At 33.5% G+C, this 15,742-nt stretch overlaps 1 protein-coding gene and 1 pseudogene across 1 annotated transcript; both read left to right on the plus strand.

The window, feature by feature from the left end:
• Positions 1 to 9,914: 9,914 nt before the first annotated feature.
• LOC148205049 (uncharacterized) lies at positions 9,915 to 14,374 on the plus strand (annotated as a pseudogene).
• Positions 13,574 to 14,167, plus strand: LOC148205050 (uncharacterized). Its single transcript, XM_088100848.1, has one exon. The coding sequence runs from the start codon at positions 13,574 to 13,576 to the stop codon at positions 14,165 to 14,167; it is 594 nt and encodes a 197-aa protein (XP_087956974.1).
• Positions 14,375 to 15,742: the final 1,368 nt, after the last annotated feature.

Here is a 15,742-nt window from a genome sequence, read left to right on the forward strand (position 1 = left end):
AGCCATTATTCCAAAGTATTTTGTTAATATAACAGTCCAAAGAAGCATTCAAACCTTTAACATTCAGATATACCACTGCCCTTGTTCTGGACTTTATTTTCCCTCATAAATTAGTCAAAAATATTTCCAGGTTCTTAACATTTAAAATCCAATGCAACGTCCTAGCTGCTTGTGTATCTCAATATTTATCCCCATATTTTCAATCTCAAGTAGCAGGGCACTGTAGCAAGCAGGTTGTTATTTTAAACACTACAAGTAGCAGGCAGGCTGTGTAAGAACTTTGTACTTTCATTACGACTGATCACTTGTTTCATATTTCCCTATAAGTGACATGAATAAAACTCATAATTCCAGTATTCGGAGAAGAATCCACCTAATATATAGAGTATCCATGCTAGTTTCAAATAATTAGAGTTTTAAGTTTTTATTAGTTTCTTAAGAAGATAAACAGTTCTCTACGATCTGATTGAATGTTAAAATCCCACAATTTAAAGCATTCAGCAAACAATTGGTTTAAAGTTATATAATATATGCAGAAAATACACGTCTCAGAACAAAAACCAAATATTTGTCTATTATAAATATTGAACAAGGAAGCACCATTAGTGCTAAATAAAACTCTAATCAAGTGTTCCAACAATCAATTTACTATGGAAAAGAAAAATGGTGGATGGACATCATCCCACACACTCAGAAAAGGAAATGAAGACCAAGTACAACAAAGAATTATCCACACCCAATGTCAGAAACCAATAACTATGTGTGATATGCGAATGAGAAACTAAATGGCTTGCCATTTATATTCCTAACTCTAGATTTCAAAGTCAGCCCATCTGCTGCAAGAGACACTAGACTAATCTGGTGTTTTAGATATCAAAGTCAGGTCCCCAATCTGGTGAATTAAGGCTATATTTAGATAAAAATTGAGAGAGTGTTTTAGAAATTCTAATTTTCATTCCCAAATTTCAAGGCACAAAATGATAAAGAAAGAATTTGTTGCTTTAAAAGTAAAAACACTGGAATCACAAGGTGCTATAAATTGTTCAGTCAAGAAAAAGCGAATGCTAATCCCTCATGCACATGCTCTTTCTGAAGTATGTGGATAAAAGTTCATCTATATATCTTGTGCTGAAATTCAACTATTCATTAATAAACAGGACAAACTGCAGGATTGATTCTATACCACTTGGTCATGGATGCACTGATATCATGTTAATAATTATGCATAGAATTTAGGCTTAATTTAGTAATTTAGTTTAGGTTTATCATTCGTTTTGATTTCTTAATCTTTTTTACTCAATTAAGTGCATGATCTGGTTTATTTTGGAGAAGTTTAATTCTCACAATATTCCCATAAATAGAGAACAAGTTGAATAGCTTATCCTCATCAATTCTCTGATTTAACAATATTCCGGAGAAGTTTAATTCTCACAATCATTGTTCTCTAAGCAGCTGAGATCGATGACTGGAAGCTCACAATCATCGGCAGCCACCAGGAGATGGTGTGGAGGCATGCTGTCGACGGCGTGGATGCTCTGACTAGTGTGCGCGACGTGGAGGCTTCAGACGTTTAGGGTTTCCAGATGTGTAGGTGTGTTCTGTGCTCTGGGATGAGAGAAAAAAATGCTTTGCGTGACGAGATTGAAAGAAACGAAAATGGTGAAGAGAAAGAAAAGTTGTGGGACAAGTTGGAAGAAATGAAATGTTGTGCGCTAGGGACGACGAGATTGAAAAAAGTGAAATGAGAAAAAGGTTTTGCACCTATGATAGGTTTTTTAATATCTATCATAATATTTTCTCCATAATTTCTATTATGTCACCCCGCCCAAGTTTTTATGATAAGTGGTCTTTTACCTGTCATAATATAAGTAACTTTTATTACAAAAATGTCACTGCTACACCTATTATGATAGGTTTATTAAAATACGTCATAATATATCTTACTTTTATCACAAAATTGCCACCGATCAATGTATTATGATAGGAGGATTTCACTTATCATAGTAGCCCGTCATGGAATCCTCTATTTCCACTAATATGGATAAACATCAACACGTGGGGAAAGCATGGAGAGGTGTGCAGGCTCATGGAATTGGATAAATCACCATGGGTGGAATCGAATAAGGGGTGGAAGGAATAGTCTGAACGACTTGTAAACAATCTTTGATTGCAATTCTGAAGAGAACTAAAACACTTGTTGAACTCAGTTGAGTTAAGAAAATCTAGACAAGGTTGCTTACTACCACGAGTGGTGCAATTATTTTCCAAGTCTAGGGTAACAGGTGGTTATTCGGTGATTGTGGAGACCAAGAATGGCGATAATACTCATCCAAGTCTTGGGTAACAGGAGGTTATTGCTGACTGTGGAAATCAGGAGTGGTGCAAATACCTAATTGTAATCTTGTGAAGGTTATAGTGGAACCCTTTGCGGAGGAGACTGGTTGTAGCTTAGTTGGAGTGAACTAGTATGAAAATATTTGTGCAATTATATCTTTTCTTGCCTAAACACTCTTTTACAAAACCTGCAATTATGATCTTATTTCTAAACACAAGAACTTTCCAAGCTAAACAATTATTCTTCAACAAAGGAAGTTCTTACAAACTTAGTAATGTACATTTTGAATAGCATGACAAAAGCAACTATCATTTATAATTATTTATTAGGTAGAGCATCTAAGCGTTTAAAATAAAATTTGAAAGTTTGACAACGTGCTATATCAGAAGGGTTGCGAAAAGAATTTTTCCATTAACATTATTCAACCTCCTTAGAATGTTTTTCAGGTACTCCAATATGTTTGTTCTTTTAATTGTAATTCTTGTTTTTAGCTATAACGACTGTCAATTGACAATCACAGTGTATAGACAGTGATGGAGTTGGTGTCATTTGTAAGACCTTGAAAATAGACGTCATTGAACAAATGTTTTGTACTGGAATATTGTTTGTTTATAAATATTTTATACAAGTACCCTGTGTTTAATTAGTCAAAGCTTATTTTGGTGTGAAATATTTATTGTTTGCATTATAAATGTGTAATATGTGTTCAAAATAAAATAAGTTAAATCGTTATTAAATGACATTATAAACAAAATGAATGACTTGGTATAGTGGTAGAGTTGTGTGTTTGTTAGGTGTGGAATGCAAGGTTCCAAACTCGAACCCTGCAAAAACTAAATATGGTTTTCTTTTGCTCTTATTTATTTTATTGCTTGATTTGTTGTGGGCCAAGAAAGAAAAACCCCATGAGAAAATAGAAAGCAAAGGTAACGTATCCTCGTCACCATTCGAGAGACCTCCATTTCTTCTCTTCTCTTCATTTTCTTTCCGATCTTGCTAACCCTATGGCCAAGGGGGAATTTTGCAACATGAGGGAGAGGGAACATTTAATGCTCAAAAGTGTAATGATGAAAGGGGGGAGTGAATGGTGATAAATACAATCCGAGGGTGAGGGAAAGGGAGTCCGAGGGTGGCACAATGATAATCTTAGGGTTTTGAGTGTTCAATTCAGTTGTTCAGTGTGTTACATAAGAAATTACTAGGTAGGTGTTTGTTAAATACAATGTTGCTGAAATGGTAAGAATGACTTTGGTAAGCATGTATGTGATACACTTGGAACTAGGCATAAAATGCATATATTATGCTCTTATATTTGTTCATACCTGATGAAAGTGGGTATCTTGTGTCTATTCTATTGTATGAACGTGTATCACTTCTGAAACAACTGTAACATCTTGTTTCTTGAATATATTAGGATCGTAATATACCATCTCCCTTCCTTATGATTCTAACATCTAAAATCACATTGGCTCCACCCATGTCTTTAATTTCAAAATTCGACCCTAGAAAGAATTTAGTTCTAGCGACAACTTCTTTCCATGTACCAAAGATTAACATGTCATCCACATACAAACAGACATATAGTGACACAATCACCATTTTCAGATTTAGAGTACACACATTTATCAACATCATTAAATAGAAAACCATCACAAAGCAACACATTATCAAGTTTTTCATGCCATTGTTTTCGTGCTTGTTTCAATCCATACAAAGATTTTAAAAGTTTTCATACTTTATTCTCTTGAACAGGTTCAACACACCCTTCAAGTTGAGTCATATAGATTTCCTCCTCCAAATCAACATTCAAAAAGGTAGTTTTAACACCCATTTGGTGCATCACTAGCTTATGGGTAACTGCTACACCAACAACACTTGAAGTAATCAATTTTGGATATTTGAGTAAAACCTTTTGCAAAGGTATCAAAGTAATCACCACCTATATCTGATCTAATCCTTATAATTTTCTTATTCAATTAATTTTCTACTTCTACTTTTTATGTTGAAAACACATCAAAGACTTCATCTATATGTTTTATTAAGTACACTTTGATGTATCTAGAATAATAACTTATAGGTTATAAAACAATTTTTAGCAGCTTTAGACATAATTTGTTTCAAATCAGTTAGATCAGTATGAATTAACCCTAACAATTCAATTTGACGATCTACAGGATAATATGTTTTCTTTGTTATTTAGATTCTACACATATATCACATTTACCACTCTATTTATCATGCATATTAATTAATCCTAGTTGCTGTAATTCATAACATATGAGGAATTCACATGTCCAAATCGAGCATGCCACATATCATATAAATCAACAATATAAGCAGAAGAACATGATTCATTAATATTTTAAAAAATATTCAGTACAAAGAGAACTTGGTCACAATATCCCTTCCCCAAAAAAACTATTTTTTGTTAGTACAATCTTGAAAGATTCAAATGACACTTTAACATCATTTTTCCCATTAGTGCTATAGAGATTAAATTAACTCTGATTGATGGCACATATAGCGTATCACTCAAGGCCAGAGTCTTCGCAGATGTGAGCTTTGGAATAACTTTACCTTTTTGCAGAATAGAAGTTATCTTGGAATCACTGAGGTAAACATGTTCTTCTTCATCCCATACATTAGTGTAGGAGGTAAAGACACTTTTCTTTACACAAATATGCCTGGTAGTACTAAATCTACCACCTGCTTTCTCACATTGGTCATCAGATTTACATGTGAAAGGACTACAACAATAGTATCCTCTCTTTCGATTATATTTTCCCTAGGAGGATTAATTTTTCTTACTCTACAACTGCATTGTGGTGCGTGATGGCCTGAATTTCCACATATGAAGTAATTTCCCTTCTTCTTGTGATTTGTGATGATATTTGTGAAAATTATTTTTCCTTTTGTGATCAGGTTTGTGTTTGTACCTTTTGGGAGCAGGTTTGAATTCTATGTATTTGCTTTTGCAAGCAAATTCTCAACCCTTGTAATAGCACACTATTTCTTATTGGTATCCTCAATAATTTTGTGTGTAATGAGTCAGGAAGAGACCTCCACTAGTGTAGAAATAACATATAACGTCACGCGTTTAACATCTAATGAAAGAAAATTCAACGTAAAAAATGATTGGTGACACTTTGTAAATAAATTTTCATTATAGAAGTCGGTTAAATGGGTCCTCGATGAAAAATAAGATATAGACATCAGCTCCCCTAGGGTCAGACGTCAAATGGTTTGCGTACAAAACTGAAAAGTCATTATTTTCCTTTAAACGTTGGCTATAGGCCTCCCGACGCCTAATTCGAATTAGACATTTGCTCCCTCTTCACGTACGTCAAAAATTTCTGAAAATATCTCATTTTAAGCGTCAATGTTAATTTTTTTATGACATAGACGTCGCCCCACATACCATACATCAAATCCTCTACAAAATCATATTTTAAAGGTCACTTTTTTCAAACATTAAACATTGCACATAGAAGGGGCCGACGTCTATTACACATTAAACATCTGATCCCTTTCCCCGAACATCAATAAGCTACAAAAATACCCAAAGTAGCGCCAAAATGGATTTTTTTAGCAATTAGACATCGGAGGTAGAAGGGGCTAACGTCAAATGCCCTTTCAAATCCCAAAAACTCAGAATGTGACCTCACTTTCTTTCGCATTTTCGTTTTGGTTTTCGTTTTGTTTGCGTTTGCCATTGCTGCTGCAATGTATGTTTGATTGATTTTCTTCGAGTTAGTTTATTATTTTGCACTGATTAACTTTAGTTTGCACCGATTAAATTTCATTTGCACCAATTAAATTTCGTTTGCATTGATTAATTTTAGCTTATGATGCAGCTTTGTGCACGAGTTGATGCATCTCTGCGACGACATTGAGTGGTTATTCTCCATTGCTTGAAACTCATAGTGTGTGTGTATATATATATATATATATATATATATATATATATATATATATATATATATATATATATATATTTGCAGTAATGATATGCTTGTGTCTGTGTTTCAGTTGTTGTTTTTAATCAGTACATGATGGTGATAATTTCTTAACAAGAAGTTTTGAAACAAATTCATCAGGTAGAAGTATGTTCTCTGCTTTAATATCTTCAAGCAGCTTGTGGTACTCATTGATTTAAGACTTTATGACATTATCTTCAATCACCTCTAGTAATAGTAGTTCCTTATGATGAATTTTCATCTGACGACATCTTCAGTGATGTATTTGAGAATCAAAAAATCCCAATTGTCTTTTTGCTTCCTTATAGGAATAATACACATCGAATAAGTCATTAGAAAGTGTATGTAATAAATATTTAGGCATAATCTTGTTCACATGAATTCAATCTTCAATTTGTTTTGAATTTGAAGGGATACTGAAGTCGGGTTTTGGAGATGAAAGAGAAGTATGAACTTCATTCAAGTCTAAAAGGGTAGACACACGTTCTTGCTAGTGTCGGAAGTTCTATCCAGAAAAGACCTTGATTTTTGAAACATTATGGAGTGGTTTCACGAAGATCGCTTGAGTCTTGAAAACAACATTTTGATTCTCCAAAATTAGGTTGTTGATTTCAGCCATAAGTCCTTTAGATTTTTGTAAAATGCTTACAAAGTCACAAACAAAAATTTCTTGAGACGTGTAGATCCACTGTCCTTAAGGACTTATTTACGGTGTGTTGCGCAAGTCCCCCAAGATACTAGAAAAGTTGAGCATATCAAAACTAGCAAGTAATTTAACAGTAAACAAAACATATTATAAGAATAATAAAGAAGAGAGAGAACAAAAATGACGGGAGAGGGAGAGCTCTGAAACATATTCTGTGAAAGAGAAAGAGCTCGTGAAGGTGATCCATGTCTTTGGAATAATCATAGGACCTTTATTTATAGAGTTTGAAGAAGATATGTGACCGACCCAAAGTCCATAACGTGTGAAATAATCCCATAGCTTGTGGCTGACGAGATTGGTCCATGAGGTGTGAAGATGTCCTGCAACTTGTGAGACAAGTCGAGCAACGTCTACACGTTCTTTACAGTTGCAGCTTAACCAGATCAAGTGAAGATCTTCTAACAACAAGCTATTGTAGTGGGCTCGGCCAGATAAACTCAATCGAGGAGTTCAATCATAGGAAGTCGACCACAGTAACTCGGTCACATAAACCTGACCATAGGAACTCAACTACAAGAATTCAATCATAAGAGCTCGGCCACAAGAGCTCGGCCACAAGAGCTCGACCACGTCAAAGGAGACAAGACTTTTGCAATATATATATATATATATATATATATATATATATATATATATATATATATATATATATATATTATACTTTGTGGAGACATAACTTATAATAATTTTTTAAACTGGTATATACATAAATTGTCACAGTTAAATCGTCACATTATACAAAAATATACAAAAATAATTATCGAAACTTACACTGTTTATTTTATAGTGATAAACAATAATTTGAATTTTTTTCTCTAAACCATACCTTTCAAAAGTTGTGTAAAATATTATCAGCAAGCTTTCACCACCGTGTGACTGTTGTGCCCACTAGTTTACGTGACAAATCATGGTGGTTTAAACGTGAAAGAATACAGGGTGATTATCTATCTCATAAAGTTAGGCACTGAATAAAGATAACAGGTAAAAAGGTGAGCTTATAATAACAATAATAAACAAATAAAGCAAAGTTTGCCAGTTACCATCATATTTTGGGGTAATGGGAATGGATAAAACAAGGCCAAGTTGGCAACTATTTTTTGTTTAGGGTGGGTGCATGTCCCCATCAATCTCCATTACTTTAACCAGAACTTACACACTAAGAAACTAATTTTAATTTGATGAAAGCCCTTTGTTCTTTGCTTCTGATACATATTCCATTGCTGCATAAGCCACATCAAGGTGCTGAAAATGGCTTTAGTGCTTTTCAAAAAGTAAAGTTTTTTGCACGGCTTTGTTTTGCTTTGTTGGGTTTGGAATTTGGACCTCGTCTCATTGGGTGGCTGCTATTCTTTTTTTAGTGGCACCATGCTTTCTTAGATTTGTATCCATTGCATGGTGCTTCCCCACTCCTTATCACAATCTCATTAACTTTTGCATGATTCAACTTTGATTGCCTAAAATATGCCTCCTAATGTTTCTTTCCACCAAACGCTTATTTATAAGATCCAAAACAAAGTGTGGAAGAGTCTGCTTCAACTTTTTCATTAACTTTCAAAATGTAGTTTGATATTATGGAAAGAAGAATAAAAGAAACTATGACTTTAATTCTTTCTATTAATAAAATATTAATAATTAACATTTATCACTAAATTTTTTTTAATTAATTGAGTGGTGAATATTTTGACACTATATAATACAAAATTACACTAACTTGACATTTGAAAATAATAATATTTTAATTATTTATACTATTTTTTAATTTAAAAGTATAATACATATTATTATATTATTAAAAAAATTGTAAAATGAATGTATTTTTAAGAAGAGTGTCAAATAATTTTTTTCCTAATTAATTATTGCTCTATAGTCTCTTCACTTGCCATATGTTCTGAGAGGGAAACTTAAGACATGTGCACCTGACTTTTGTACTTTCTTAGCCTACTTTATTAATTTGCATGCATTATAAATGGGCATGATGAAGAGACTAAAAGTGAAAGTTAGATTGATCTAAATCCTTTATAACTTTCTTATTTAATAGTCTAATTTTATCCGTTGATTGCTCGGTTTGGATTAAAACTCGTCTTTTTGTTTTTTAACTTATATTTAATAACATAATAACAATAAATCAGATATGATAGGTTTTTAATCAATATTTACGTTCAGTTTGGTTGGTCAATTGATCCGTCTAATCTTGCTAATTGGACCAATTTTTACCATTAGCTATACATGTTTTCGAAAAATATTTCATTTATCGACTTTGTTAATCAAATTTGGATCGTGCTAATTTATTTTTCATAAACGATACATATTAAACACACAATCACTAGTGTTTCCGAAAATTTAACCTTCACTGGTGCACTTGGTTTAAAAGTATCCCAGCCTCTTAATTCATATTTCTATTATGTGTTCAAACAAAAAAAAAAATCAAAATGTTTAACAACTCAAAGCTTATCAAATAACACTCAACGAAATATTGTTTATAAAAAAAAATGTCTAAAAAAAGAAAATGTTTTTCAAATAAATAATCTAATAAACGATATATGTAAGACCCATGAAAAAAAAAAAGAAAATATTTATAGTAGTAAATTTTAGTATTTTATTAGTAATAATAATTTTAATGGATAGAAAAATGTAAATTTTGGATATAAAATTATAGTAATTTTAGAAGGAGAGGTTCAAATTTTTGGTAACTTATTTAGTAAATTTTTTTAGTAAAAAGTAAATAGTAAATAGTAAAAAGTAAATAGTAAATAGTAAAAAGTAAATAGTAAAAATAAATTTTCAGCATTAAGATTCCTTAGCATGGAAGAAAGTAGTAGGTAGAAATTAGGATCAGATTTGGTGAGAAAATGATTGAAATATTATTTTTAAATAATATTAAAATAATAAATAATATTAAAATATTAATGAATAGTAAATTTTTTACCTATAAATAGCCATAGGAGGGAAGGTTATTTTGCACCAAGAAAAGAGGAATCAAGTGAGAGCTTGAGAAATAGAGAAGAAAGAGTTAGGGAGAAATTTTTAGTTGCAAGAAGAGTAGAGGTTCTGAAGGGTTTCAGGGAAACAAATTCGGAGCAGGAGATTAAGTCTGGAATAGAGGTAAGGGGAGCTAATCTTTTTTCTTGTATATGATTTTTTATCCATGTTATGATAATGAATATGAGTTATGAGTATGTTAAAATTTTGGTAATGGTAGTTATCTATTCACTTACATAAATTTAGTTTTCATGATTATAATTTTCTTATTTTCGAGTTAGTATGGTAAAACTTTTCTTTTAATTATTTTGACCGTTGGATTTAGCTAAAATTTTAATATATGAATCCTAAAACCTATTTCTTCACTTTGACCGTTGGGATTTGTAATTAGAAGTCTCTACTTAGAGAAATAAATCCTGCATGTTTGAGTAAATTAATTACCCCTGTAGATCTGTTACTGAGTCATCTCGGTAAAATATATATTACGATTTATTTGACCGTTAGATCAACTTGAAAATTTTATATATGATTCCTAAGATATATTAATACACTTTGACCGATCGGATTATAAATTAAAAGTCTATGTTTTGAGAAAATAATTTTTAAGTTTTGAAAAATCTGATGAACACTATATTTCTGTTCTTAAGTTATTATGGTAAAAATTTCATATATATTTTATTTACCGTTAGATTGAGCCCAAAATTTAGTATGTAATTCATAAGACATATTAAGTCATTTTGACCGTTCAGATTTGTAATTAAATGTTTGTGCTTAGGGAAATTAGTTTCGCATTTTGAGTATAATTGAAAACCACTTAAAATTCTGCACTTGAGTTACCTCGGTAAAACCTCAATATCTATCTAGTTAACCGTTGGATCAACCTGAAATTTTAATATGTAGTTTATAACAAATAGTGAATTATTGTGACCATTCAGATTTGAAATCGGAGTTACAGATTTAGAGATATTAATTTCGTATCTTCTCAGGGATCTTAATATTGCTTAATTTCTATTTTTTGAAATCTATATTAAATTTCGGTGTTAATATTATATGCTGTTGTTTTAAATCTGTAAATAAGAAATTTGTTAAAAACTAGTTGAGGAACGCTTTGGCTAAGGAAAGATTTGGTACTTAAGTTGTCCATTGTGACGCACCTCTCTTTCCTGGAAGTCTACTCGACAAGTTTTTAACTTAAATCCTATTGAACAGATTATGTACTGTTAATTTATTTTGTGATATATTCAGTTTGTATGATTTCTAAAATGATTGAATTTTATTGCATTTGAATTATGCATCTGAACATGGTTGTGAACTATAATGATGTATGTGAGTATGAATTGGACATCTCAGGGAGAGATGACTATGTAATGTTGTGGTTGTTGAGTATAACTGTAGTGAACCTAGGATCGGTCTGTCTATCCCTACACTCAAAGCATTGTTCATGCTCACATAGAGAAGAACAGTGTCAGTGGTGAGAGTAGAGGGAGGTCCTCGTCTATAGCCTTTGATGGCAGAGATAGGCAGGTTGGGGATTTACCTTGCTAGTGTTGGAGAAAGACCAACAGACTATGCGAGTGCAAAGACGACTGTTGGTTCGACAGTTATACAAATCCGGATGAGTCATATGTGTGGATTTACCTTGCATAGTGTTGGAAAGTGCCAGCAGAACTATGCGAGTGTAAAGATGTGTGAGTCGTGGTTCAATGAGCATGCTATAATTGTTCTTTTATATAAATCTATGTATGACACCATGAGTTAACTGTGATATTGATATAACATGTTTTTTTTTATATATCTAGCTCACCCTTGCATTGTTTGTGTTGTGTGCTGTTTGGGTATGTTTCTCTGGCGATGATCATCCACTTGGATGGGAGCAGACGTTGTTGAGGAAATCCCTTTGGAGTAAGAGCTGGAGGATACTAAGGTTGCAGAGTAGTCTTCTTAGGAGTTTCCCATCTGAACACATGTAGTGTTCGAATCTATAAACTGTTGAAGTTTAAATTTCAGTTCCTTTTATTTCTTGATGACTGTAATTTCACATTTAATTACACGTCATGATCCGACTGTTCTCTTTATTGGAATGTTGACGTCTTTATTATGTAATAATTGTTATTATATAATAGGGATGTTACATTAATGGTATCAGAGCAGTTCCTTCCTTAGAAACCTGTAGGTTGTGGGTGTGCTTCGTTTGTGATTGCGTACCCTGGTCTCGTGTAGGAAGTTGTATTAGTTTGAGTCAGACTAATGGTCTTTCTTTCTGTGTGAACAGAAGATGGCACCTACGTCTCCTCATCGTTCTCCTCCGCGAGTCGATCAACCTGACTCTAATCAGATGCTGAATGCGGTGCTCCAGGCGTTGCAACAGCAGAATACTGCGTTGGTTCAACAGAATACCTTTGCATTACAAAATCTTGAAGCCGCAAGGGTATCGACAGAGAACGCGAGAGTGTCTTCCGAGAACACTCAAAGGGAGTTCATGGAATTGATGACTAGTGCTAGGACTCCTCCAAGTGTTTCTTCCGTTGTTATTCCTGCGCAAGAGTGGAGTTTGGAGAGCTTTCTCCAACATCGCCCAGCAAGATTCACTGGAAAGTGCAGCCCTGATGAAGCTGATCACTGGTTTGGAGACATGGAGAGGATATTCGAAGCCAAGGGATGTCCTGATGAGAATAAATTAGCCTATACTCAATATCTGCTTACCGGAGAAGCTGGCCATTGGTGGAACAGCATGAAGATGATTCTTGAAAGGAATGAGACTTCTATTACTTGGGAATTGTTTAGGACTAAATTTTACACTGAGTACTTCCCAGACAGTGTGAGATTTGCAAAGGAAGTAGAATTCCTAGAATTGGTGCAAGGCAACAAATCAGTGTCAGAGTATGCAGATCGCTTCAAGCATTTACTTCGCTTCAACACTATGGCAGTGGATGAAGAATGACAATGCAGAAAGTTTGAGAATGGCTTGAAGAGCGATATCAAGTTGCTAGTGAAGGGGTTACGTATCAGAGAATTCCCTACATTGGTGGAGATGTCCCGTGATCTAGAGAAGACGAAGGGGGAATCTGAGGGACATCAGAATCAGCCTGCTAGGAATAAGGGATCATCTGGATCTCGTGACGGGTTTAGCACTAAGAAGACCCCTTACGCTAGACCATCCTTTTCTTCTGGGTTTAAGGGTTCATCCTATCCACCATCGGTGCAGTCAGGACCAGCCAAGCCGTCCGGCACCGTTAGATGTTTCACCTGTGGAGGACCTCATTACCGGAGCAACTGTCCGATGAGAAGTAGAACAGTGAAGTGTTTCAAGTGCGGGAAAGAGGGACACTTTGCTACAGAGTGTACTTCTGCAGTAGGATCAGGGTCTCAGGCACAGAGGACTGGTTTGCCTCCACCCAGGGGAGGTGACAGACCTCAGACGATGGGAAAAGTGTATGCCATGGTTGGATCAGAGGCAGTCAACTCAGGTAACATCTTCATCGGTATTTGTTTACTTCTTGTTTTACCTGTGTTGTGCTTTTTGATTTGGGGGCAACACACTCCTTCATAGCGAAGGCATGTGTTGAAAAGTTGGGTATGTCTATAGAAGAGTTAGACGTTGATCTGTTGGTGTCTACACCAGCATCAGGATTAATTGGGACGTTTTCTGTGTGTGTCCGTTGTCCGATGGTCGTAGAAGGAAGTCGGGTCAAGGTAAACCTCATCAGTTTACCTTTGCAAGGATTAGAAGTAATCTTGGGAATGGATCGACTATCCGCCAATCGCACCCTCGTCGACTACGATGATAAGGAGATGTCGTTTCCGGATGAAGACCAAGATATGTCTTTGTCGATCGACGTCGTGAGGCAAGACCTCTTGGAAGATGATAGTTGCTTCTTAGTGTTATCACCTATGGAAGCGACTCAAGTTTCGGACCATGCGGCGCAGGAGAATCATAATGTAAACCTCACGGTTGTGAAGGACTTCTTAGATATTCTCCTGAAGAAAATTTCTGGTTTACCGCCTCCACGTGAGCATGAAGATTACCTTAGGACAGTGCTTGAAGTTAAGGGTGTGCAAGTCGGAGAAGATTTGTTGGTTCAAGTTCAACCAGTAAGGATTGAGGACGAACTGTCAAACAAGTCAAGGTCATCTAGGATGGTAGAACAAGCGACTCTACCTGGAAGTTAGAGGCGAGGTGGGAGTAACTTACCTCGACTTGTTCGGGTAAGCGCAATTTTCGAGGACGAAAATTTTTGTTGTTGGGGAGAATGTAAGACCCATGAAAAAAAAAAAAGAAAATATTTATAGTAGTAAATTTTAGTATTTTATTAGTAATAATAATTTTAATGGATAGAAAAATGTAAATTTTGGATATAAAATTATAGTAATTTTAGAAGGAGAGGTTCAAATTTTTGGTAACTTATTTAGTAAATTTTTTTAGTAAAAAGTAAATAGTAAATAGTAAAAAGTAAATAGTAAATAGTAAAAAGTAAATAGTAAAAATAAATTTTCAGCATTAAGATTCCTTAGCATGGAAGAAAGTAGTAGGTAGAAATTAGGATCAGATTTGGTGAGAAAATGATTGAAATATTATTTTTAAATAATATTAAAATAATAAATAATATTAAAATATTAATGAATAGTAAATTTTTTACCTATAAATAGCCATAGGAGGGAAGGTTATTTTGCACCAAGAAAAGAGGAATCAAGTGAGAGCTTGAGAAATAGAGAAGAAAGAGTTAGGGAGAAATTTTTAGTTGCAAGAAGAGTAGAGGTTCTGAAGGGTTTCAGGGAAACAAATTCGGAGCAGGAGATTAAGTCTGGAATAAAGGTAAGGGGAGCTAATCTTTTTTCTTGTATATGATTTTTTATCCATGTTATGATAATGAATATGAGTTATGAGTATGTTAAAATTTTGGTAATGGTAGTTATCTATTCACTTACATAAATTTAGTTTTCATGATTATAATTTTCTTATTTTCGAGTTAGTATGGTAAAACTTTTCTTTTAATTATTTTGACCGTTGGATTTAGCTAAAATTTTAATATATGAATCCTAAAACCTATTTCTTCACTTTGACCGTTGGGATTTGTAATTAGAAGTCTGTACTTAGAGAAATAAATCCTGCATGTTTGAGTAAATTAATTACCCCTGTAGATCTGTTACTGAGTCATCTCGGTAAAATATATATTACGATTTATTTGACCGTTAGATCAACTTGAAAATTTTATATATGATTCCTAAGATATATTAATACACTTTGACCGATCGGATTATAAATTAAAAGTCTATGTTTGGAGAAAATAATTTTTAAGTTTTGAAAAATCTGATGAACACTATATTTCTGTTCTTAAGTTATTATGGTAAAAATTTCATATATATTTTATTTACCGTTAGATTGAGCCCAAAATTTAGTATGTAATTCATAAGACATATTAAGTCATTTTGACCGTTCAGATTTGTAATTAAATGTCTGTGCTTAGGGAAATTAGTTTCGCATTTTGAGTATAATTGAAAACCACTTAAAATTCTGCACTTGAGTTACCTCGGTAAAACCTCAATATCTATCTAGTTAACCGTTGGATCAACCTGAAATTTTAATATGTAGTTTATAACAAATAGTGAATTATTGTGACCTTTCAGATTTGAAATCGGAGTTACAGATTTAGAGATATTAATTTCGTATCTTCTCAGGGATCTTAATATTGCTTAATTTCTATTTTTTTGATATCTATATTAAATTTCGGTGTTAATATTATATGC

This window comes from Vigna umbellata, chromosome 1 (assembly GCF_029865625.1).
Source record: "Vigna umbellata cultivar VRB3 chromosome 1, Vumbellata_1.0, whole genome shotgun sequence".
Lineage (NCBI taxonomy): Eukaryota > Viridiplantae > Streptophyta > Magnoliopsida > Fabales > Fabaceae > Vigna > Vigna umbellata.

Coding starts and splice junctions, on each gene's coding strand:
- LOC148205050 (XM_088100848.1), top strand. CDS start 13,574: ATGTCTATAGAAGAGTTAGACGTTGATCTGTTGGTGTCTACACCAGCA.